Source organism: Elephantulus edwardii, unplaced genomic scaffold (genome assembly GCF_000299155.1).
Source record: "Elephantulus edwardii isolate Elephantulus edwardi_28Jun2011 unplaced genomic scaffold, EleEdw1.0 scaffold00029, whole genome shotgun sequence".
Lineage (NCBI taxonomy): Eukaryota > Metazoa > Chordata > Mammalia > Macroscelidea > Macroscelididae > Elephantulus > Elephantulus edwardii.
In genome coordinates, this window is record NW_006399779.1 from 10,563,081 (window position 1) to 10,589,580 (window position 26,500).

The 26,500-nt window shown below is 36.0% G+C and overlaps 1 protein-coding gene across 1 annotated transcript in view; it reads right to left on the reverse strand.

The window, feature by feature from the left end:
* CCDC73 (coiled-coil domain containing 73) overlaps positions 1-26,500 on the reverse strand; it is a 107,143-nt gene that overhangs the window by 27,695 nt on the left and 52,948 nt on the right. Inside the window, exons 9-12 of the mRNA XM_006883784.1 lie at positions 17,263-17,391; positions 15,935-15,994; positions 14,807-14,911; positions 1,319-1,429 (exon numbers count right to left, since the gene is read on the reverse strand). Of these exons, the coding sequence (XP_006883846.1) occupies positions 1,319-1,429; positions 14,807-14,911; positions 15,935-15,994; positions 17,263-17,391 (405 nt within the window). The remainder of the gene's footprint in view (positions 1-1,318; positions 1,430-14,806; positions 14,912-15,934; positions 15,995-17,262; positions 17,392-26,500) is intronic.

A 26,500-nucleotide genomic window follows, 5' to 3' on the forward strand; every position in this document is an offset into this window, starting at 1 on the left:
AACAACAACAACAAGGATGAGGAAAAATTTAAGAGATGGAAAACAAATAGAGTTAATCCTTGATTCAAGAAAATTTCTGTAGAATCAAAGTAGCTTTTTCTTCTTCAACAATATTAAAATATTATGTAGGTAAATTGACTATATAATGTAAAAATTCTAGGATAAAACCAATTTTATTTGGAATAATATATTGAGATTTAACCTGTAAAACTAGATTATTTTTTTTTCTTTGTAGAGGCTTATTTTTGTAAATCAAGCTTTCCCATTTTCCTTTAGGGGACCTCACCAGAGAAAATTAATATTTCATTTTCCTAGCTCAATTGATATTTTTAGGAGGCTGAGTGTTAGTTGTCATACTGAGGTTTATATTCCCTTTTCACTTTATAATTTTTCTTATCCTGAAAGATGTACTTTAAGGGAATTGGCAAGTTAAAACCTATTTTTAAGTTTATAACAAACTCTTGTGACAAAACATTAGTACTAAAAGTATCTATTATATAAAATTATTTTAATTCAGCTTAACAAAACTGCTGAGGAATGTTATCTATATTGGCCAACAGTAGTCACTACATATTTCAATCATGTGATGAAAAAAACCATTAACACATTTGACACATCACTGTCACAGTGTTTAGCATCATAACAAACACGAGTTACCTCTGTACAGCAAATGGACAGACCAGTGCTATACCACTTAGAAGAAGGTTTGACCAAAAACAATTAAAACCAGGCCTGTGGGCTACAGATTAAAATCACCCACCTTTGGCTTGGAAGCATCACTTTCTGTCCACTAGACCAACAGAGCTCTCTCTATGTTGTTGTTGTTAAGTTGTAGACAACTCATAGTGACCCTATGAATGAAAGAGTGTTTGGTGGAGCTCCCCAATTAAAACAAGTTTGGAAGCAAGAGGGGCATCCACATCCAAAATGGCTTACCTCCAGAAACTCGATGAACTTGGAGAAACAATGAAAGTTATACAAGTGTTCAGGTCTTTTGTTCATAGGGTCACTATGAAAAAAACTACATGATATTGTTATGAAAAAGTAAACTCATTTTTCTCTGTTACATATGATAGATCATTCAAACTTCACACACTTAGATATACGTAGTCATCCACGGATGAAAACAATACAAGAAACTTTATTAAATTTAGATTTTTTAAAAAGCACTGACTTCTTGGATACATGACTACAAGAAGAAATGTGTCTGACCTCATTCCTGCATTATTTTTGCAGGATTTTCTTAGTACTTAATAGTTATTTTAAATGTCTACAACTACTTAAAATATTCTAATAGTTTACTATTTCATAGACCTACATGTTTTTTCCAAGTTCCTAGTGCTTGCTCATGCTCATTTTGAAGATTAAGGAACTTTTCTTCATTTTCTCTTACATTCTCCCTTTGCAGCTCATTATCTCTCTCAAGGATCTGCAATAAAATTAATTATCCAAAAAATAATCAATACCACATTAATGAATTTTGATGTGTTTTATGTTGCTTGGACCTTTGCTTTTAACATGCTGAAAGTACCATACAGATCAGTGATAATGTGTTATCTCAACAATAATTTTCATAAATTAACAGAAAGGTGCTTATAGTTTAGCTAACAGGAAACAGGGGGAGGTTATGAAAAAGAAATGGCTATAAACGGGTATAAAAACATTACCATTATTCAGTTTCACTGCATAAGTTTTAATGTACTGAAAAAGTAATATAAAGTACAGCTCTGAAAAATATGAAATGTAGCATAATCCAGATTTGCCTTACTAAAACAATTAACTACTACAGAACATTTTTAAGATCTATTTATTCTAGAAATTAAGTGTCTAAAAGGCTTTTAAATAGGATTTTAAAGTCTAATTAAAATTTTTTTAGTAAAACTTATTTACCATATTAACACTACATCATTAAATTAATATAATCACATTTCTCCCTAAAAAGCCTTTAAAGATTAAAAATACTACCAATCATTTTCCAAGGTAACTTTTAAATATTATATCAGTGTCACCAATATTACGGGATTTCTTAAATGTCTTTATCTAAAACAAGCAAACTTTATGAATTAGAGAAAACTCTTACCTACATGCCCGATACATCTGGATTTCAAAGTTCATTTTATTATTATTATTAAAGGTACATATACTCATGGCAAAAATGCTGTCATAAAAAATTCCATCTAGCAGTTTCTTTTTTATTTTCCAGAAATTATCTCTAAGCATGCAAGTATATAAAGTATATTTTTGAAAATATGGGTAACACTTTATTATGTTAAACTGTCCTATACTCTGCTTTAAAGAGAAAACAAAAAAACTAATATGTATTATTTTCTATGTTATTACATGGAGATCTATCTCATTTTAAAGTACACTTAATATACCAATTTAGAGTCCTTAATTACATCAATAACATCTGTAAGATACAAATTTGAAAAGTTATAGCAATTAATCTAATACAAAGCACTTGGCTGAAAGCAAAGAGTATAAGAGGAATGCCTGTGTTTGATTGTGCAAAGGTATTTGACTGTGTGGATCACAATAAATTGTGGCTAAGCTTGAGAAAAATGGGAAACCCAGAACACTTTATTGTATTTATGTGAAACCTATACTTGGACCAGGAAGTAGTCCTCTGAACAGAGCAAGGAAACACTGCATGGTTCAAAATCAGCAAAAAAGTACAACAGTGATGTGTCCTTTTCAATCTATATGCAGAACAGATCATTCATGAGGCTGGGCTTTATGAGGAGGAAAGCAGCATCAGAAATGAAGGAAGAATCACCAACAACCTATGTTATGCAGATGAAAACAACCTTGTTTGTTAAAATTGAGGAGGACCTGAAGGGCTTGCTGCAGAAAGTCAAGGACTGTAGTCTTCAATATGGATTGAAACCAAATATCAAGAAAACAAAGATTCTCACCACAGGGCCAGGTGGTGATTGATGCAGAAGAGAGTGAGGTTATTAACAACTTGCTCAGCTCCATAATCAACATTGTTGGCAACGGCAGTGAGGAAATCAAAAGATGAAATGCACTGGAAAAATCTGCTGTCATGGATCTCTCCAGAGTACTGAGAATCAACAATGCCAGTCTAGAGACTAAGGTGCACCTGATGCAGGCCATGGTATTTGCAATGACTTGCTATGCATTAGAGAGCTGGACAATGACTAAGGATGACAAAGAAGAATCAATGCTTTGAGCTATGGTGCTGGAGAAGAGTATTGAACATACCAAGTATGGCCAAGAGTATAAACAGGTCTTATTTAGAGAGGGTGAAACCAAGTTTCTCCTTGGATTCTAGGATTTTGAAGCTCTGTCTCACATACTTTGGGCACAGAGCCAGGAGGGATTGGTCCTTGGAGAAGGACATCATGTCCAGAAGGGTGAAGGAACAGCGTAGGGAAGGAAGAGGAGGAAGACCTTGGATGAAATGGATGGAAACAGTAACTAGGGTAATGGAGATAGGTGTGTCAGAGCCAGGGAGACTTGCTCAGGATATGGAAAGCTTCAGAGCTGTTGTACATAGTGTTGCTATCAGTCACAGGCAATTCAATAGCACATAACAACAAGAAGATTCTGTTTTCACAAAGAAAATGCTCTTTCAGGGTATTCAGTGAATACTTATGTTTCTTTATTTCTGTTACTTCAGAGTAAGAATTTATATAAAAGATATATATCCTTTTTAACTTCCAGGTAGAAATAATAATAGGGAAATTTCTGAATATTTACTTTGGTATAAGATTATACATATTTATACTTTAAGTATATTAATATTAATTAATTAAATGTATTCTAATATGTTTATAATGTACAAATGTCATACTGTAGTTTAAAAGATACACAAATAAAAGTTCAGTGGCAATATGGAAGAATATACCACAATATTGATCTTTGTGTTGCTGTCAAGTCAGTTCTAATCCATGAATACAGCAGAACTCTGAAAATAGGTTTTCAAAGTTTCCAATCACAAAGCTTGTCTTCTGTGGCATCTCTAGGTGAGTCTGAACCATGAATCTTTCAATTAGTAATTGACAGTTTAAAATATGTGTCACCTAAGGATTCTGCACCTATCTTGTTATGTGTCCTCAAGTCGCCTATGACTCATAGCGACCCTATGGACAACAGCTCTGACGCCTGCCCTGTTCTCAACCCGTCTTGATTCTGACACCCTCACTGCCCTAGTTACTGTATCAATCCATCTCATCCAGGATCTTTCCCTCCTGTGCTCTCCCTCCACCCTTCTGAGCATGATACCCTTCTCCAACGACCAGTCCTCCTAGCCATGCACCTGTCTTAGTAATAGTAAGTTACTAAGACTGAAGATCTGGTGGTGTTGCGGTTGTATCCTTTCTCCTTATCTATTTAATCTATGAGCTGAGCAAATTATTCAAGAAGCTAGAGTCTATAAAGAGGAATGTGGCATTGGGATTGGAGGAAGATTTATCAATTACCTTTGTTATGCAGATGATACAACTTTGCTGAAAATGAGAAGAACTTGAAGTGCTTGCTGCAGAAGATCAAAGATTGCAGCCTCCAATATGGACTGCATCTCAATGTCAAGAAAACAAAAATCCTCATCACTGGAGTGATAAGCAATATCATGAGACTCGGAGAAAAGATTGAGACTCTCAATTACTTCATTTTACTTGGACCCACAATCAGTACACTTGGTTCCAACAGCTAGGAGAATGTCTGGGAAAGTCTGTAGTCAGGGTTCTCTCCAAATTATTGAGAAGCAATGTTTCAAGGATTAAGGTGTGCCATAATGTTCATGGTTCAGACCATGATCTTTTGAATCATTTGATATGCATCTGAGTGCTAGACAATGACTATGATGACAGAAGAAGAGTTGATGCCTTTGAACTGTGGTGTTAAAGAAGAATGCTGAATATCCCATGGCTGCCAAAAACAAACATATGTCTTGGAGAAAGTGTAGCCAGAGTGTTCCTTATAAGCAAAGATGATGAAGCTTTGTATCACATATTTTGGGTATGTTGCTGGGAAAGATTACTCTTTGGAGATGTACATCATGCTTTGGGAGGTAGAGAGGTTGCAAAAGAGAGGAAGATCCTCAACCTGGTGGACTTACATAGTGACTGCAGCAATGGGCTTGAGTGTATCACAGACTGTAAGGATGGCACAGGATAGGAAAGGATTCAGAGATGTTACTTATAGGGTCACTATGAGTCATACTCAACTCAATGGCACCTAACTACAACATATCCTATAGTGCCTTTTTCTGAGTCTCATGGCTTTCATAACCTGGTAGAAAAACTTTTCTATAGCTTCTTGGTCAGGATTAGAAAAGATTCAACAAGTATCTGCATTCTGTAGATGATATAATCTTGTTCACTGAAAGTAAGAACTTGAAGCACTCACTACCAAGGACTACAGCCTTCAATATAGAGTATATATCAACATCAAGAAAATAAAAACTTCCACCACTAGGCCAGTGAATAATCAACATCATGATACATAGATGATAGATATAGATAGATAGATAGATAGATAGATAGATAGATAGATAGATAGATAGATAGATAGACAGACAGACAGACAGACAGACAGACATAAGATTGAAGTTGTCAACAGTTTCATCCTACTTGGATCCATAATCAATACCTTTGGGAGACCAGGCTGCTCCTTGGAGGCAAGGATTCTGAAGCTTTGTCTGACATACTTTGGACATGTTACTAGGAGGGACTGGTCATTGGAGAGGGACATCATTCTTGAGAGGGTGGAGGGACAGCACAGCAGAGGAAGACCCTCAATGAGATGGACTGATTCAGTCACTGGGGCAGTGAGGGTAGGTGTGTCAGAGACAATAAGATTGGTACAGGATATAGCACGGTTTAGGGCTCTTGTACACAGGGTCACTATGAGTTGCAAGTAAATTGACGGCACATAACAACATAACAACAACCAGCAGTTAAGAAATCAAAAGACAAGTAGCATTGGAAAAGAACAAGGCTGAAGGAACTGCTGAAGGGACTTTCCAGAATACTAAAGAGCAATAATGCAGATGCTCTGATGGAGAAGGAGGGGTAATCTCCTCCTGTACAAGTCAGAAGTGATTTGATGGTACACACACACACAAAATAATAAAATTTTTTAAAAGAGCAACAATGTCAGTTTAAAGACTATAATAGTCTTGATCCAATCCAGTTTCCTCAGTTGCTTCTTTTGCTTCTGAAAGCTGGATAACACTAAGGATGACAGAAGAATTACTGATACTATTTAACAGAGGTGTTGGAGAAGATTACTGAATATCTCATTGACTACTAAAAGAACAATCAGGTCCATCTTAGAGAAAGTGAAACAGGGGTGCTCCTTGAAGGTAAGGTAGTGTTAACTTCATCTCATATACTTTGAATATGTCAGGAGGGCCTAGTCCTTGCAGAAGGACATCAGGCTTGGAAAGGCCGAGAGACAGTACAAGAGAGGAAGATCCTGAACAAGATGGACTGACACAATGTGACGGTATCATTGGGCTCAAGCATGCTGGAGATGGCCAGAATGGCACAAGATAGGGCAGGGTTCAGGTTAATTGTTCACAGGGTCATTATGAGTAGCAGTCAACTCGATGGTATGCCACATCAACAACAATCCATAACTGTTCCTATAGGACAGAGTAAACCTATTCCTTAGGGTCTCCAAGGAGGTAAGCAGTTGGAGACAAACCACTAGCGTCATAGTTTGCAGCTCAATGTTTAATCAACTATACTACGAAGGTTTCTAGTTTTTTCCCTGGAAGAGCTTACCTCCAGCATCTATACCCTTTCTCTTGAGAAGATTTAGTGTCCCCAGAAATAAATCTTGCATCTGACAGTTGACTTCTGAATAAAGTGGCCTGAAAGGTCTTACTGGTGAGTTGTTTTCACTTTTTTCACACAGGAGAAGAAAATCTGGGGTATACAATAGCTTCTTAGCCGATCTTTCAATTTAGGCCTTCAACTGCCCACACTCCATCTGCCAGTGTGTGATTATGATATTAGGATTTTTAAGAATGGCTTTTCTATCCATTGCCTTAGCTGAAAACATGTAAGTAAAATGAATCTTTGAGGCTCCACCTGCCACCCTTAGCTCCCCTGGAGGCATGATATCCAGCTGCCTCAACTGCAGATCAGCATCTTCAACCATCAACGGCTATGTGACCAATATACAAGAGGAAGCTAACCATACTGAAGTAAGACTGGTAAGGCGTAACTTGATAGAGCCAGACGAAACCAGGGCTATAGTCCTTAAGATGGAGACAGGGCCAGAGCCCTTGAGAGAGACAGAGCTGAAACTCTTGGAATAGAGCAAGAGTCATAGGTTTTGCTTGCTGGAAGGAAGCTACTAACTGCAGAGACTTCTTGCATTTGTGCAGCTGCTTCTTGTACTTGTGCTACTGGACTGAACTGGGACTTTTCCTATGTGCTACCTTTGTTTTCTCCCATCCCTGTTTCCCTAAAAACCCCACAACTGTGAGTAAATTATGGTTATGACAAGAGTCCAGAATGAAGATTGCATAGTGGAGTGTACTTGGGGCAGGGGGATTGTATACCAATGAAGGAATTTTTCTTTTACTTTTCAAAGAGAAGAGTGAACTGGCGGGGAGGGGTGGGCAGGGAGAAAAATGCAACAATGAATGAATGAAAATCCAAAATCTTTGTAAATGTTTGTTAAAATTAATAAAACTTTTTTAAAAACCAAGTCTTGCAAAGTCTGTAGTTATTTGCAACATATTCTGTATCCAGTAATTAGCAGAAGTATGTACAGCAGAGTGGGATGATTTTATAGGGCTCAGTTTTATACTGTGGATGTTGCTGATGGAGACTGTTCGTCCTTGTAGAGTTAGCAGAGATCTAACTCGGTTGTCCCATGCTGCTGTTGCTCCTTTTACAATGATGCTTTAATTCTTGGCCTGTTTTGCCTCTTTGTCTTAAGTTTCTGCTTTCCCTTTTGTACTAAGCATGTAACAATTATTCATCTGGCTCCTAACTTAAAATTTTACTTGTATTGTTTCATTGTCAATTTCCTTAAGCTTTTGAACATTCTGTTAATGCCCTTTAAATAAATGCCATTTTTACTGTTATTTCAGAAGGAGGTATAAATGAATGTGTCCAATTCCACATGTTTTGCAAGAAGCTATGGTACACAGTAGCTGAGCATGGCAATTTATTCATAAATTCATCATTCATTTGCTTACAAAATTTAATGTGTTTCCTATAGGCCAGGCACTGTTTTAAGTTTTTATATTACTTAAATGAAAAAGTGAGGCAAATATTATGGTCCTGTATGTTGTTTCTATTCTATGGGGAGAATATTAAGTATTTTTATAACTAGATTTTTTAAAAATCTGATAACTATCTGCAAAAGATGGAATTTGTGGAAGGTTGAAATAAAATTAACTGCAGTGACATAACTTATCAAAACATAGGTAAGTTGTCTTTGTTAATATACTATGACAATAGGAGCACAATTCACCTAATGTCTGGATTAAACTATGAACTTCACTGAAACAGATGAGGGAGAGAACTGCTTAGGAGGAACATACGATTAGATATTATTGTCAAGACAAGAGTCCAGAATGAAAGCTGCATAATGGAGTGGACCAGGGGGGCAGGGGGATTGAATAACAATGAAAGAATTTTTTATTTTTTTTTTACTTTTCAATGAGAAAAGTGAACTGGGGGGGGGGAGGGAAGAAAGTGTGCAACAGTGAATGAATGGAAACCCAGTCTCTATAAACTTTCATTAAAATAAAAAAAAAGAGGGAAAAAAACCCAAACCTATGAACCATAATAGAAAATACTCTAAAATGAGAATTTGTTATCTGTTTTCCAAGTAGTAATAAAAACATCAATAAATAAACAAGAAGACAGCATCAAAGCAGAGCACTGGAAAACAATAATCCATTATCAATAGTAATGATCCCTGTCCTGTTTGTAACAGTGGTGTTATGCAGTATTTGTCCTTTTGTGACTGAAATATTTCACTCAGCATAATCTCCTCCAGGATTCCCCACATTGTATAATGTTTTAGAAGTTCACCGTTTTTCAGTGTTGTGTAGTATTCCATTGTGTGGCTGTGCCATAGTTTTTCTATTCATTTGTTTGTCGATGGGCACTTGGGTTGCTTCCATCTCTTTGATACTGTGAATAATGCAGCAATAAACATGGGAGTGCGCAGAGAATGGGGAAAGAGTGGAAAGACAAATGAGTGTCACATTAGAACAGAGGAAGAACTGTTTAATATATAATTAGGGATTACATGTATGAGAACAATTTGAACAAGAGACGCACTGTGGGATGGTCTAAGGGAGGGGGTGGGGAAGAGGAAAACAATGTGCAACAATGAATAAAACAAAAAAGTTCTTAAAAAAAGTAAAGATTCCTGCTTTTGTCATGTCCAAGGGACAGGAGAGCTTGTCCAGATGGCTACTGTGTTCTCTGCCTCTTTAGCAATTCCCTCAAATCCTCTGAATAAAACAGTTTGATTTAAAAAAAAAAAATTAAAAAGAGCCATCATCCCTTTTTAGTAGAGATGGAATCTGGATACTCCTGGAGAAAACACTGAGAAATCTATGCAGTACAAGTCTTAGCATCAGTTCAATATTCTGTTAGAGTATATATCAGTTGTTCTCAAATACCAATCTGTAGATAACTGCTGACTCACGACAAACTTTTCAATGGTCCATGGCAAAAAGTGTCACTATAAATGTCTTTTCCTGTAAAGGACTGTCCTGTCCTTCTTCTGAGATTATGTCCTCAACATTGCTGTTAAAAATTTTCTCTTCTGTAAAGCTGCAGTGATGATGGATACATAGTATTGTTTATTTTTAATGATCTTATAAAACAAAACCTAACAATTCTGTCTTGTTCTTGATAATATTTTGAAAATTTACTTCATAAAATTCAGCTTAGCCTTCTACTATCAAAAAGATCCCTGGTGGCTAATACTAATTGAAAACCATGTTATCTATCAAGCATGTCCCTGAAGATGTGCTTGGTAAAGTGACCATCAATGAAAAAAGAACAACTTCAATGAGAAGGATTGACATAGTACATACAATATGGCCTTTTTTTAAAGGGGGGGGGAAAGGCACACTAGAGATTTTGAGGATGATGAAGTACTGGGTGGGGTGGCATTTTGTTCTGTTGCATACAGAATCTTGTACAAGACTTAGTTAGACACATAACAATAACAATATCTTTAATATGAGAGGGGAGCTATGATGGCCTACTTGTAAGAAGCTGCACTGCAATCCCAAAGGCACGCAGTTCAAATCCACCAGCTTCTCTGAGGGAGAAGAATGGGCAATCAATCTCTTCTGCCTCTGAAAATCCACCAGAGGGTCAGCTATGGGTCAGTTCAACAACAACAATAAGAGGAGGAAGTCTGCTATACTTGCTTATCAAATGATCCTTCAGAGAATTGATTGATTTGTTTCTTTTTTAAAAAAAGTAGTTTATTCATTGGAGTACATAAAGAAGTTAAGGGGAAAGAATGGCACACCTCCTCACCTCAAGATAAGGACTGCAAAGCTCTTAAAGTACAGGCAAGAGACAAGAGAAATAAGGTCATCAAAACAAGAGAAATAAGGTCATCAAAACGCTCTTTTCATGACTGACTATACCCACATATATAGTATTGTTGTTATGTATCATCGAGTTGCCTGCAACTCATAGCAACGCTATGTACAACAGCCCTAAACCCTGCTCTATCCTGTGCCAATTTCACTGTCTCCGACACATCTACCCCAATTACCCCAGTCACTAAATCAATCCACCTCATAGCGGGTCTTCCTCTCCTGAGCTGTCCCTCCACCTTCCCAAGCATGAAATCCCTCTCCAAGGACTGATCTTGCCTTGCAACATGTCCAAAGTATGTCAGACAAAGCTTCAGAATCCTTGCTTCCAGGGAGCAGACTGGTTTGACCCTCTCCAGGATAAACCTGTTCGGGATTTTTTGCAGTCCATGGTATATTCAATACTCTTCTCCAAAACCACAGCTCAATGGCATCAATTCTCCTTCTATCCTCCCTAGTCATTGTCTAGCTCTCTAATGCATAGCAAGTGACTGCGAAGACCATGGCCTATTATCAGGCGCACCTTAGTCTCCAAAGTTACATTATTGTTCTTCAATACTTGGAGAGATCTCTAACCGCAGACTTTCCCTTTGCCATATGTCTTTTAATTTCCTGGCTGCTGGTGCCAAGAGGGTTGATTGTGGAGCCAAACAAACTAAAGCTGTGAACAATTTCAATCTCTTCATCTATTGTGATGCTGCCAATTGGCCCAGTGGTGAAAATCTTTGTTTTCTTGCTATTGAGCCTCAATCCATACTGAAGGATGCAGTCTTTGACCTTCTGCAGCAAGTGCTTCAAGTCCTCCTCAGTTTCAGCAAGAAGGGTTGTATCACCTGCATAACACAGACTGTTGATGGATCTTCCTCCAATCCTGATGCCACACTTCTTGTGATACAGCTCAGCCTCCTGGATAATGTGTTCTGCATATAGGTTGAAAAGGTATGGAGAAAAGACACATCCCTAGCATAGACCCGTCCCAATTTTGAACCATGCATTATTTCCTTGCTCTGTTCTGATGACTGCCTTCTGGTCCATGTATAGTTTTCGTATTAGCACAATCAAGTGTTCTGGGATTCCCATTCTTCTAAGAGTCAGCCACAGTTTGTTGTGATCCACACAGTCAAACGCATAATCAATGAAACACAGATAGATACTCCTCTGGTACTCCCTGCTTTCAGCCAAGATTCACCTAACATTAGCTACAGTATACCTAGTACCATGACCCCTTCTAAATGCAGCCTACACTTCTGGCAGTTCTCTGTTGATCTGCTGTTCCAGTCATTTCTTTAGATCATTTTCAGCAGAATCTTGCTTGCATATGATATTAATGATATTGTTTGATAATTTCAACACTCTGTTGGATCGCCTTTCTTTGGAGTGGGAACAAATATCGATCTCTTCCAGTCAGTTGGCCAAGAGGTTGTCCTCCAGATTTCTTGACACAACTTGGTGAGCACATCTAGGGCAGCACCTGTTAGCTGAAATACGTCAATTGGTATACCGTCAATTCTTGGGGCCTTATTTTTTGCCAATTCTTTCAAAGCAGCTTGAACTTCTTCCCTCATCACCACAGGCTCTTGCTTATGTTGTTTCATGAAATTCTCTGTGTCTGCAAATTCCTTTCAGTACAATGACTCTGTATATACTCTTTCCATCTTCTTTTAATACTTCCTGGATCATTTAATATTTTACCCAGAGCATCCTTAAATATTGCAACTTGAGGTTTGAATTTGTTCTTCAGTTCCTTCAGCTTAAGAAATGCTGAGTGAGTTTGGCCCTTCTGATTTTCTGACTCCAGCTTCTTGCACATTTCATTGTAATACTTTACTGTGTCTTCCCATGCTGCCTTTTGAAATATTCTGTTCAGCTCTTTAATATCTTGATTTCTTCCCTCTGATTTGCCTTTTCGGTGCTCTAATGCAATATTCAGAGTCTCTTCTGATATCCATTTTTGGTCTTTTCTTCCTCCTCTGTCTTTGTAATGATCTTTTGCACTCTTCCTGTATGATATTCTTGATATCCTCCTACAACTCATCTGGTCTTCACTCATTGGTGTTCAATGTCTCAAACCTGTTCCTGAGATGGTTTTGAAATTCAGGTGGGACAGACTCAAGGTCATAGTTTGATTCCCATGGTGAGGAAAAATGGGGTTGCTTTCATAGTTAAAAAAGTCATTTCTAGATGTGTCTTGAAATACAATATTGTGAGTGACAGGATAATATCCATATGTATACAAGGAAGTCCAGTGAATACCACTATCTTTCAGATATATGTACCAACAACCAGAGCCAAAGAAGAGGAAATAGAAGGTTTCTACCAACTTTTGCAGTCAGAGATCGATCAAACATGCAATCAAGATGCATTAATAATAATGGGTGACTGGAATACAAAAGTTGGGAACAGAGAGGTAGGATGAGTAGTTGGAAAACATGGATATGGGGACAGAAATGAAGCTGGGGACAAACTGAATTTCAAATACATTTTATAAGAAACATAAATGCAGGGTATACACTGGATTTCACCTGATGGTATGCATAGGAATCAGATCAATTACATCTGTGGAAAGAACTGCTAGAGAAACTCAGTATCAGCTGTGAAAACTAGGCCAGATGCTGACTGTGGACCAGACCACCAACTACTCATATGCAAATTCAAGCTGATGCTAAGAAAAATCAAATCCACGGGAACCAAAATATGACATTTTTAAAAGAGATAAATCTTTTTTGCTTAGGTTAAGTTTAGTTCCATTCATGGTTGGTGGCCACTGCCAAAGCCGTAATTTGTGAGGGCTCAGTGCAAAAATATTACTTCCTGAAATGTTTTATTGTTGAGCAATTCTTTTTGGTACAATGACTCTATGAATTCCTTCAATTTTTTTTTTTCTCATTTTTCTTTTATATTGGTTTGCTTACAAAGTTTATATGCTAGGGGTTACACACTATCCTTCATTCACACAGTGTTTCATATATTCTTTCCCATTCATTATGTTTTACAAAATTCATCAATATTGAATTATGCCACCCATTACTGTATCTTTCCAGATCCCTATTAGGATCTTTCTCATTTCCTTTAGTCCCCTCCCTCCCTCCACCAAACTGTGCGATCCTATGATTTCCCCTCTGCCTATTCTTACCTCTCTGTTCCTACTCTCCCCCTGGGTGGATCCTCATACATGTTTTACTAGTATCTGTCCTTAAGTGACTAAGTTAATTCATTTACCATAATGCTATCCAATCCCTCCCAAGGTATGTAGTAATTTCAATCTTCTTTTGATGCTTCCTGCATCATTCAATATCTTGCCCACGAAATCTTTCAGTATTGTAACTCAAGCTTTGACTTTTTTCCCCCTTCAGTTCTCTTGAGAAATGTCAAGCATGTTTTTAACCTTTTGATTTTCTACATCCAGGTCTTTGCATGTTTCATTACCATACTTCCCCCCACCCCTTCCTTCTTTCTTGACTTGCTCTTTGAGATCTTCTGTTCACCTCTTACTTCATGTCTTCTCTTTGTTTTGGTGTCTTTGAAGAGCAAGTTTCAGAGTCTCTTCTAACATCCACTTTGGTTTTCTTCTTTCCTTTGTTTTTGTGATGACCTTTTGCTTTCTTCAGTGTGATCCTACAACTACTCTGGTTTTCAGTGATTAGTGTTCAACACATCAAATCTAATTTCAAGTTGTTGGTTATTTGTTTTTTTTTTAACTCAGATGATAAAATTTCAAGGTTGTATTTTGGCTTTCCTAGACTTGTTTCTATTTTCTTCAATTTCAATTTGAATTAGCATATGAGTAATTGATGATCTGTTCCATATATGATCAAAAACCAATGGTAAAAAGAAAAAGAACCAATGGTACTCCAAGAAAAAATCCAAGCTGCCTTGAACACACTGGCAAAAATAATATCCCTATTTGTACAAATTCACCAATTTTTCTTTCAGAATGTGGTGATACTTATCTTTCCTTTCATTTTAAGTTGAGCACAATTCAAATCAAAGGGGGGGGAGAAATCTCATTTATCTTGCCCCAAAATCAAACTAGATACTCTTAATAAAAGTTAATATTTAATTAGTGATTTAACTATTGAGAAAAAATTATTTTCATTACTTTAGACATTGATGTCAATTTAATGAAGGCAATCAATATGTTACTCCTAAAATTGAAAACAGTGCTGAAATATCTGGTCATATGAATACAACTAAAGAGGCAAAACTCATTAAATGGAAATATACTGAAAAATATATAACCTGATTCTTTTCTTTAACCACCTTCAATTCTGCTTTCATTTCAGTATTTACTTGAGTCTGCTGTTGAAGTAACTGCTGAGTATGCTGAAAAGAAATTACGACATTCTTGGGGGGAAAGAAATAAATATGTATCAGTTGAAAATGTTTGCAGTAAATATATTTCTGAATCCATTCTTCAAATACATTTTTTACTTCCCTATCTAATGTCCTTTATAAAATTAAAAGTATGAGAACTACAATTCCACAGAACTGCCTTTTTTTCTGGATCTCACAAGCTTTCTGCCTCTGACAGGTAGTTACTGTTTTCCCTTTCCTGTTGCTCTCTTTAGTGAAAAATACTTCCGATTTCCTACCCTGACATGTCTCTATCTTATACAGGTTTCCATTTTAACACTTTAATAATTTAATTTCAATATTGTTACACTTTACTGACTTCATATATAAAGTCATTTATATTTTATTATTTCCTACAAAGTATTATTTGTTGTTATACACTATCGAGTTGAAACCAACCCATAGCTGACCCTCTGGTGGGTTTTCAGAGGCAGTTAATTGTATGGGAGGAGACTGCTCATCCTTCAAAAATTGACCAAGTTTTTATGCATGAAATCCAGATCTTGACTCAGTACTTAAAATCAGAAGAATTAAAACAAAAATAAAATGTTGTTGGCTTCCCCAGTAAATATCATTACTATAATGCCAAAATGAAAATGGGCCAGGAGGTCATTCCATGTATTTGGAATCAAATGGAGGAAAAAATAAAAAAAGAAATAGAAAAAGGAAACATTTTCTTTCACATATCTTTTTCCTTTTTATAGAAGAAATTATATCTATTAAATCAATTCAAATGAAAGTATAATGGCCTCAACAATTATGTATTAAACATGCACACATTTTAATATTTATCTGTTAGGGCAATACTATCAAGGAATAAATTAATTTCTTTTTAATTGAAGTATGTCTATGTGAGACCTGGTTAGAAAGGGAAATGTGTCCAATCATTGCACATTCACTGAGTGCTTACTGTGATGTGCATTGACCTGGATATAATTCCATTTGTTATTTGTTTATTCTCCACACTAGCTAATTTTCAAAACAGTTAGTGGCTTCTAGACTATAACCACTTACCTGTTTTTCTTCTTGAATATGGGTAATCTCTTCATTAATCTTCTTATTTAATTCTACTTCCTTTAAAAATGGAATAATTTTAAAGTTAAGCTATAAAATTCTGCAAATTCTACATTCAATGGCACATTTGGAATGACATAATCTATTTATTCACAGAAGAAGGATGGGTAATCACCTCTTGTGAAATTAAACTGCCTCTGAAAATCTGCTGGAGGGTCAGCTCTGAGTCAGCTCAGACTCGATGGCACACAATAGCAACAACAATCTGTTTTCACTCGAGTATCTACATTTGTAGGTAGTCAAAGCAGTGAACTGAAGGCATTAGATTCCCAGCAAAAGCTGGTAAAAACCTTTAAATGTTAATAAAAGTGTTCTAAGGAAGCTCTGGTGGCCTAGTGGCAAGAAGCTGCACTGCAATCCCAGAGGCACAAAGTTCAAATCCACCAGATGCTCTGTTGGAAAAGGAGGGGCAATCTCCTCCTGTACCAGTCAGACCTGATTTGATGGTACACACACAAAATACAATAAAATAAATTCTTTTTTAAAAAAGTGTTCTGTAGACACCATTATAATATCACAGTAAAGTGGACTTAAATGATTATGACCAAATTTTCAAGGCCACCAGCTGCTACACTGGTGAAGGATGGGCAATTTCCACCTGTGCAATTAACTGCCTCTGAAAAACTGATGGAAGGTTAGCTACAGATCGGGTTCTGACTCTATGGTACGCAACATCATCTTTTTTTTAAAAAAAAATTATTTTATGTTGGTTTGCTTACAAAGTTTGTATACATTGTGTTTCACATTGAACTAAGAAAATTGCAATTACATTCATTCTTGTTACCTTTAGCCTAGTGCTCTAGCCTTTGATGAATTAGACTCTTTAATTCTTATTATTCATTCCTTTCAACTTTATTTCCAAAATCAACAAAATTGATACACTTGCCTCATGTGTCAATTAATTCAAATCATTTTTTAAAAAAAACCAAAAACACAGTTTAAATCGTGGCCAAAACTAGATGCCAAATGTCACTGTGAAGCATTAACTTCTCTCCAAATAAGTCAGAATTTTTAATCAACTATTTTTGTCTATGATTCTCTAGTGATGTTTCATTATATTATTTAAAATGTTGTATTATAAGAGACTCAACAATGTTTTCTTATGGGAAAATGTTATCTAATATTTTCAAAAAAACAGTTATATCTTTAACATGTACTAACTTCTTTGTTAATTGTTATTAAACAATTAGAATTGTTAAAAAGTAATACTTCCATATACATGACATTTTCTGAAACACTAATAAAAATGAACACATTTGACAAAATACCATATTGAGTCGTTCTTGAAGTTCCTGAAGTTTTTGTTGCATAACTGTCAGACTGATGCTTTCTTCTCCCATGTTATACTGACATGTGACCTTGGATTTTATTAAGTCTGAAGTTACTTTTTTAAGTTCCTTTAACAGAAACACGTCAAACAGAAAAGTCAATATATTTTATACAAGCAAGATGTTGTTTTTTTGGTTTTTTTTGCAAGATATGCTTTTTAACAGTTTCCAAAGTCTAATTGGAAACTTACAGTTTTCCATGTTGCATATACCAAGATAATATTACTGGTCTATCAAGGTCTAGTTACCCTGGCTTCTTTGTAAAATGATCCAACATGGAAATGCCACACAGAGTTGGAATGTATGATCTTGGATCTTAAGAGGGAACTAAATGAACTAAACAACCAGAAATAGGGTATTTTCATTATCAATTTAATATGAATCTTCTGAGGTAAAAGATCCTCAATTATCAAGCTGATTAGCATCTCAAAAGATTTACTTAAGAATTATAAGTAGTCACCAACTCAGTCATAAATCATTCCTATAAGTCAAATATCTCCCTTTTTTCCATTTTGTAGTTTTATGTCTTTTTCCATATTACTTAAATAAAAATTTTACTTTATACTGGTTTACTTATAAAGTTTGTATACATTTTTTTTCCACACTGGATCTTTCCCCTTTCTTTTACCCACCTTTCCCTCCACTCGTCAATTTGTGCAACCCTACTATTAAGGCCCACCCCACCCCCGTCCTTACCCCTCTACTAGAATCTTTAGAAATCCAGTCTTTGCTTGTTTATCAGGCTGGAAGCACACATGTAAATTTCCAGCTATATTTGAAAATATACATAAAACCCAAAACCTACTGCTGTCTTGTCAACAATACAGAAATCATAAGGATTTGCTCCACTGATGAAGAGTTGGGCCATGTAGGCATTTTGCCAGTTGAAGTAAAAACTACTTTTGGGAGGACCTGGATTATCCCTGGAAAAAGGGGTGGGATTTCTAGACAAAAAAATTAGTGAGAATAATAGTTGTCTATATATCACTGTTTTTAAAAAAAAATCATGTATTTCATGGTAACATTCTTCTACTTACTTAGGGAATCTGACTGCTACTTCTGAATCACTTGAACAAAGTGATCAGCATTTGAGTCCATGTTCTGAAGCAACTGAAAACTCTGCTTTACTTTGTTATTATGTGCTGTCAATTCAGAACTGACTCATAGATGACCATGGCAATGGGTTTTCAGAGGTCACAAATTGCACAAGATGAGACTGCCTATTTTTCTCTATTGGAGCAGCTGGTGGACTTGAATGATTAACCACATGGATTAAATCCACTAGAGTTTCCCAATTTATTTTAGAAAACTAAATCAATCTAACAGTGTTTTGATAATTAAATAATAAAAGATTAACATCTGCAAGTGAATATGTGAAAATAGCAGCTGCAAGTTACAGGTGGCCATACTCTATGAACAGCTGTATATATTACTAAATATAAGATGTCTAAAAAACAATGGTCTTCATCATAATTCTAATAAATCATAAATTGAGGACTAGTTATACAATATAAAGTGATAAATGTTATAGGAATTTACAAGATACAGAGAGAAGGAAACAACTTTACTAAAACATTGAGAAGACATTAAAAAAGAAAATGGGTATATGAACTGGATTTTTTTACGATAAATTTGCAGAGGATAGATAAAGGCTACAGGTAAAAGGTTTTACATGCATTAAGACACAGAAACATGAAAGAGGATGCTATTTTTCAGAGAAACTAAAGCAATATAATTGAAGCAGTGAAACAAAGAAGAGGAGATCAAGTTTTGGTTGGTGTGGCTAGAAATCTCAAAGAATTCAAACAATGAAAAAGATTTGTATACTAAGCCAGAGTTTTCACTTATAGGCAATATGGAATCAACTGATGAAAGATTCTGAGAATAACATAAAATTTACATCTTAGAAAAAAATTTGCCATGGAGTTGGAACCAACTCATAGCAAACCCTCCATCAGAACCAACTCATAGCTAAGCCTCCATCAGGTTTTCAGGGGTAGTAAATTACATGAGAAAATATCACACATTTTTCTCCTGAAGAGCCATGGGTGAGTTTAAACTGATAAAGAGGCTCCATTGTTGTGTGGGAAGCACAACTTTCTATGGACTACACCACCATCATAGTCACAATGTTGTATAGTCATCATTGGTTGGGTTTTTTTTCATCATTGGTATTTTTTCCAAAACTTTTTCATCGCCCTAACAAGAAATTTTGTATACATTTAAAGAATACTTTCTCATTTCCTACCCACTCCAGTGCATGGTAACTAATAACTAATCTGTCTTTATGAATTTGTCTTATCTAGACACTGCATGTAAATAAAATAATGAAATTATTTTCATTTTGTGTCTGAATCATTTCACTGAGCATGGTGTTTTCAAGGTCAATCCATGTAATAGTATGTATCAGAACTTCATTCCTGGAATCAGAATGACTACATATGTGAAAAGAAATCTTTGGAGAATCTCAATTATCAGCCATCAAAACCAAGCCAAGTGCTGACTATGGAACAGATCATCACTCATGTGCAAGTTCAAATTGAAGCTGAAGAAGAGTAAAACAAGTCCACAAGAACCAAAAGATGATCTTGAGTGTATCCCACCTGATTTGAAAAATCGTCCTAAGAATAGATTTGAAGCACTGAACACCAATGATCAGAGATCAGAGGAGTTGTGGGATAACATGAAGGATATCATCTATGAAAAAAGGAAAAATCACTACAAAAACAGAGAAGAAAGAAAAAAAACAAAACAGATGTCAGAAAAGACCCTGAAAATAGCTCTAGTATGCCAAGAAGTCAAAACAAAGGGAAGAGATGCTGACGTGTAAGAGCTGAACAGCAGATTTCAAAAGGCAACTCAAAAAGAGACATAGAATTAGGTCTTATTGTCATGACAGCAGCCCAGAACGAAGGCTGAATAGTGGAGTGGACTTGGGAGAAGAGACTATATAACAACGAAAGAATTTTACTTTTCAAAGAGAAGAGTGAACTATGGGGGAGGTTAGGCAGGGAAAACAATTGCAACAATGAATGAATGGAAATCCAAAATCTCTATAAACTTTAATTAAAACTAATTAATTTAAAAAAAAAAAAGACAAAGCTAACTATACCAAAATAAGCAGAGGCCTAGAATTGAAAGGGGGGAGGGGAAGGGAAGAACTAGTTCAGCATTTCTCAAGCTGAAAGAACTGAAAAACAAACTCAAATGGGGTAAAATAGAAAAAGGTCAATAAAATAAAAGGAAGGCCTCCAACTACATGGATTAACAAAGTGACTGTAAAAATGGGCTTAAACACAAGAATTGTAAGGATAGTGGAGGACTGAACAGTGTTTCATTCTGTATTGGAACTGACTCGATGACACCTAATAAGTCTGAGTTCACCAGTGTCAAGGATGTTAATCTTCAAGAGTTCTGTGTTACTTTGATAATTTTCAATTTTCTTAGAAAACATTCCACATTCTAGTTTTCTTCAAGTTTCTTCTAATTTTGAGAAGTGCCACATCAGCAAATGAAGGTCCTCAAAGGTCTCCATTATGGTGAATAGATTCAGAACTATATCAGTGTTCCACTGCTATTCCTGAGATTTTTGTTGACTTTTTTTTTCACAAGAGGATTGCCAGGACTTTCTTCTTAAGTCTTTCTTACTGTCTTAGTCAGAAATTCTAAATATTAGTGGCATAATTTTCAGTATCACAGCAATAATTTTCATATCAGAAAGTCACCACAGTACAAACTGACAGAAGAGTGGTACACTTCCAAGATAGAAACATAATAGTCTCTAGATCTGCAGAGTCAAAGAGTACATAACCAAACCCATAGCAACCCTCCATCAGGTTTTCTAAGGTTGTATTTATGAGCAGAAACTGCCCATCTTTCTCCCGTGGAGCTACTGGTAAATTTGAACTGTGGGTCTTTTGGATAGGAGCTCAGCACTAAGCAACCAATAAACCATGAGAGCTCCAAAACTGTGTAAGAGGCAGGCAATACAGGAGTGTGAATGGCCAACAATGTCATTTTTTAACAAATACGACTTTTTTAAAAATCAGGAAATAGTGAGAAAAAGAAACATGTGAATAAACTGTTTATCCTACTAACACTAGCAATGGAGTGGCTAACAGTATCAACCCAACCGACAAATTTGTTTGGACTCCATTCTAGGCTCTATTTTCCTTGAGCAATTTACTTAAATGTGTTCTACTACAAGCCCTTCATCCTTAAAAAGATGAAAATAACTTCTGAAAAGCTAACAAAATTGCTTGACAACAAAACCACCATGTAGTATTTTTTGAGCTCCTACTATTTGCTTTTCTTAATAATGTGCCATCGACTCTAATGTGACTCACAGCAACCCACTGAACAAAAGATACAAACCTTGCCCTATCTTGTGCTGTCTTCACTATGTCCAACACACGTGAGCCTCTTATCAATCCTTTTATTGAGTCTTCCCGTTGAGTCATATAAATAGTAAAATAATTGCTATTGGTTTTGGTAGGTGTCATTGAGTTGACTCTGACATACAACAAACTGAAAATTTGACCAGATTATGCCATCCTCACAATCTCTATGGTGCTTAATTAAGCCCATTTTGCACTCACTCTGTCAATCCATCTCTTTTAATTGTCTTCCTGTCACACTCTGACTCTCCACTTTTCCAGCCTTGATGCCCTTTTCAAGAGACTAACCTCTCCTGATGCTTAAAGTATGATAGGCAAAGTCTCAGTATCACTGTCTCTGAGAAGAACCCTGGTTTCCCTTCTTCCAAGAAATTTTTATTAGGGAACTCTGATGGTCTAGTGGGAAGAAGCTGCACTGCAACCCCAGAGGTATGTGGTTCAACTCCACCAGATGCTCTGCTGGAGGAGGGGCAATCTCCTCCTGTACCAGTCAGATCCGACTTGATGGTACACACACACAAAGAATTTGGAGGAAAAGAAAAAAAAAGTTTTGTTTGTTCTTTTTGAAAGCTTTCAGTTCAAAGAGGTAGAAAAAATTCTCAAAGTTTATTGCGTACCGGGCTACTCAGCAAGGGGAGTAGCACTGAAGGTTGAGCTTAGGGGTGCTTAAGTGGCATTTTAACAAGTGTGTTCTAGGGGCTTGTGAGATGAGTTGACTCTGCAGGAGCTCTATTGTGCAAAAAGTTTCTGGTTTTTTAAAAGATTCTGATATGGGAATTTCTGAGTTCTTGATCTGAGGAATGTCCTGACATAAGATTTTCTGAGTTTAGGTTTCGGAAAATGTCCTGACATAGGGATTTCTGAGTTGAGCTTCAACCTCCATTTTGATTTTTAGCCTAACACTTTTGATAATACATAGTATATTCAATACTGTTTGCCAGAAGCTTAATAAAAAGACATCAATTCTTTATCTGCCTTATTCATTGGAAACTTTCCTATGTCTATGAAGCAACTGTAAATATCATGGCTTGGATCTGGCCCACTGTACTCTTTAAATTCACATCCTTGCTCTTGTTGAAAACTTTGTTGTTGTTGTTGTTGTTGTTGTTAGATGCCAATGAGTCAAGCGCAACTCATAGCAACCCTATGAACCAAAGATCTGAACCCTGTTCTATCCCATGCCATCCTCACACTTCCTGACACACAAGAGCCCCCTGCAGCAGTCACTGGGTCAATCCACCAGATTGAGGGTCTTCTCCTGCACAAACCTTCCTACCATCATGTCCTTCTACAAGTAATAGCACCTCCTAGCTACATGCCCATGTTGAAAATACTTAGAATGTAAATAATTAGATGGTTTGTTTTATATGTGATCTGTTCTAGGTTTACTCCAAGAATCTACTAACAAAAATACAATTAAGATAAGGGATACAAAGCTAGCATATGGATAACAAAAATAAGAATTAAAAATTTCTGAAGTCTTTCCTTTTATTTCATATATTACTTAATCTGGAAAACATAGTAAATTAATATCAGAGATCTCCATGAGATGATTTTCAACTTTCAACATGCCTTTGATTTTACAGCCTTTATAGTCTTTTAAACATCCTGAACTTTTAGTGTATTGTCTGTTTTCTAAACATTTTATTCAAAGCTGTTAGTACAGCAAATAAACAGCACAAGCTTTGATCTCACTAAATTACAACTTACAGTTCCTAGAGTCATAAATATTGTACTTTTTTCTCCTTCACCCCTCCTTTTCTAGTATGGGGTAGTCTGTTTAATATCACTCTCTCCTTAAGCACTCTGACGTTTACTCTGGCAAATAGCAGAGGTTATGTATGCTCACAGGCAGTATCAGGAAATCTTCATACTGTTGCCATAGAAAAAGCTGCATTCAAAACTGTAATACCTAGTTTTATCTAACAATTAAGTTTAGTCTGTTTAACTTTCCTCCACAAAAAAAAAAAGAATCCATCTTACTACAGACCAATAACTTTACTGTACTGGACAAACTCAAACAACAATTAAAAAAAACCCTGAAAATTATCTTTGAAAAAACAAATTATTAGAAATTTTAAATAAGTGAAAGAACCAGTATTAACTGACTTGAGGAGCTTCTTCAAAAAAGGAAAAATAAATTCCCAAAGTTGAAAATTAAAACTACATAGTATAAAACATATGGTATAATGTCTTGAGCATATCCGAGATGGTGAGGAGGGCAAGGTTCAGGTCTGTTGTTCAAAGTGTCACTATGAGTTGCAGTCAACTCAATTGTACCAAAAAACAACAAAACGTCTATAGTATCAAAATCTGTCTCTTAAAATAAACTTAAACTTTTACATTTTTCTTAGCTATTTGAACTCAATTTTCTACTGGTTTGCACACAACAGTTCATAAACATTATCTTTCATTTATACTGTTTATATACAATCATTTGTCTACACTTTGACTTATGTCCATTTTGTTTTATATAATCATTATGTGGTGGTTGTTGTTGATTGATGTCGAGCTGAGCATGACTCATAGCAACCTTATGAACAAAAAGCCTGAAGCCTTTCTATAACTATTGTCATTTATCAAAGTTCATAGATTTTCCAGAGGCATATTGTTTAGGAAGTGGATGCCACTCCTGCTTCCAAAAGAATTTCTATATATTGTTTTGTATAATTACTAGTGATCTCTGACTTATATCACCCCCCTCTCACCAAGTCCCCATAGTATCTTGCCTATGCTTCCCACTCTCCATCTACCCACTAATCTCTGCTGTCCTAGTCATTTCCTCTTTTCTTCTTCACCGCCATTGTTCCCCTTCCCTTTTTTTTTTTTTAAATTTAGGTTGTTTATTTTTCATTTCAATGAACATCGACAGAGATTTTGGGATTCCATTCATTCATTGTTGCATCCCCTTCCCTTTTTAAACAGTTATACACAACTTGTTCGTATTTGTTAATCATAATAGCTCTACTGTACTTACCTCGATTTTTCCCAAGTTCATCTTCCCTTGTTCTGGTCTTTTTAGTATTCACTGTCTGCACATTTTTTTCTATTCTCCTTCTTTAGCCCCATAATCCCTCAATTACCCTCCTATTTTCTCAGTAGTGGTCATATACAGTATTTACCCTTTCGTAATTAAGTTCTTTCACTTGACATAATGCCCTCGTTACTCTCCCATGTTGTTTTGCATTTTACAAATACTTTACTGCTCTTAAGTGCTGCATAGTATTTCAGTGTGTGGGTTTATGAGTTTCTCTGACCACTAATTTGCTGATGGGCATTTGGGTTGTTTCCATTTTATTGATACTGTGAATAACACTGCAATGAACATAGGTATACCCATATCTCCACTCATATCTCAGCTCTGATTTCCTTGGAGTATATTCCTGATAGTAGAATAGCAGGGTCATATGGGATTTCTGTGTTCTTCTTAAGGAAATGTCAAACTGCCTTCCATAGTGGTTTTACCATTTGACAATCCCACCATCAGAGCATGAAGAGTTCTAATCTCTCCACATCTTCAACATTTATCTATGGTTGCTGAACTGTTAAAACTTTGCTGTTGCTGCTGGGGTAAGATGGTATCCCACTGTTGTTTTGATTTGCATCTCTAATTACTAGTGATTTTGAACAATTTCTTCATGTGTTTGTTGGTCACCCGATGTCTCCCTTTGTGAAAAGTCTTTTTCACAACTTTCGCCCATTTTTTAATTGGGTATCAGTCTTTTTCTTTGGAACTCCTGTAGTATCCTGTAAGGTATAGTTCTGAGAACATCATCTGAAATGTCATTGCCAGTCTGTGTGATTTATTTTCACCCTATTGGAAAAAGTATTTGACTTACACAAGGATTTGCTTTTTAGAAGTTCCCATTCATTAATTTTTATCCTCTCCTGGTTGAGTATTTTTCTGTTTGCAAGTCCACTTATGCCATAGAATAAGGCTTCTAAATTTGTTCTTACTTTGTCTCTGGTGATCTTTATGGCTTTTTAGTTTACCCCTGGGTCTCTAATACACTTTTGAGTGGATTTTAGTGTACAGTGTGAAAACCCTGAGGTGAAGATTCTTCTTTCAGTTCTTGATCATATGACACTACCTGGAACGGTTCCATTTAACTATTCTGTTTAGTACAGTGTTTCTGTATATTCTTTCCATCTCTTTTGATACTTCTAGCATCATTCAAGATTTTGCCCATAGAATCCTTCAATGTTACAACTTGAGGCTTGAATTTGTTCTTCAGTTCTTTCATCTTGAAAAATGCTGAATGTGTCCTTCACTTTTGGTTTTCTAACCAGCTCCATGCATACTTCATTAACCTTCTTTTGCTTTGTCTTTTTGAGCTGTTCTTTGACATTCTCTTAACTCTTTCTTCAACATTCCTTTCCTTTGTTTTGGCTTCTTTTTTGATGCAAAAGAATGTTTCAGAGTCTATTCTGACATCCATTTTGGTACTTTGGTCTTTTCTTTCTTCCCAAACTTTGTAAGACCTTTTATTTTCTTAATGGATAATGTCCTTCTATATTTTGTCTAGTCTTTGGTAATTAGTGTTCAGTGAATCAGAACACTGTTCTTCAGATTGTTTTTTAATTCACTTGGGATATAAGCAAAATCATATTTAGTTCCTCCGGACTTTATTTTTCTTTACCTTTGATTAGACCTTGCATATGAGTAGTTGATGGTCTGCTCCAGAGTCAACCCCTGGCCTAGTTTTGACTGCTGATACTAAGCTTCTCTAATGTCTCTTTCCACAGATATAGTCAACCTGATTCCTGTGTACTCCATCAGG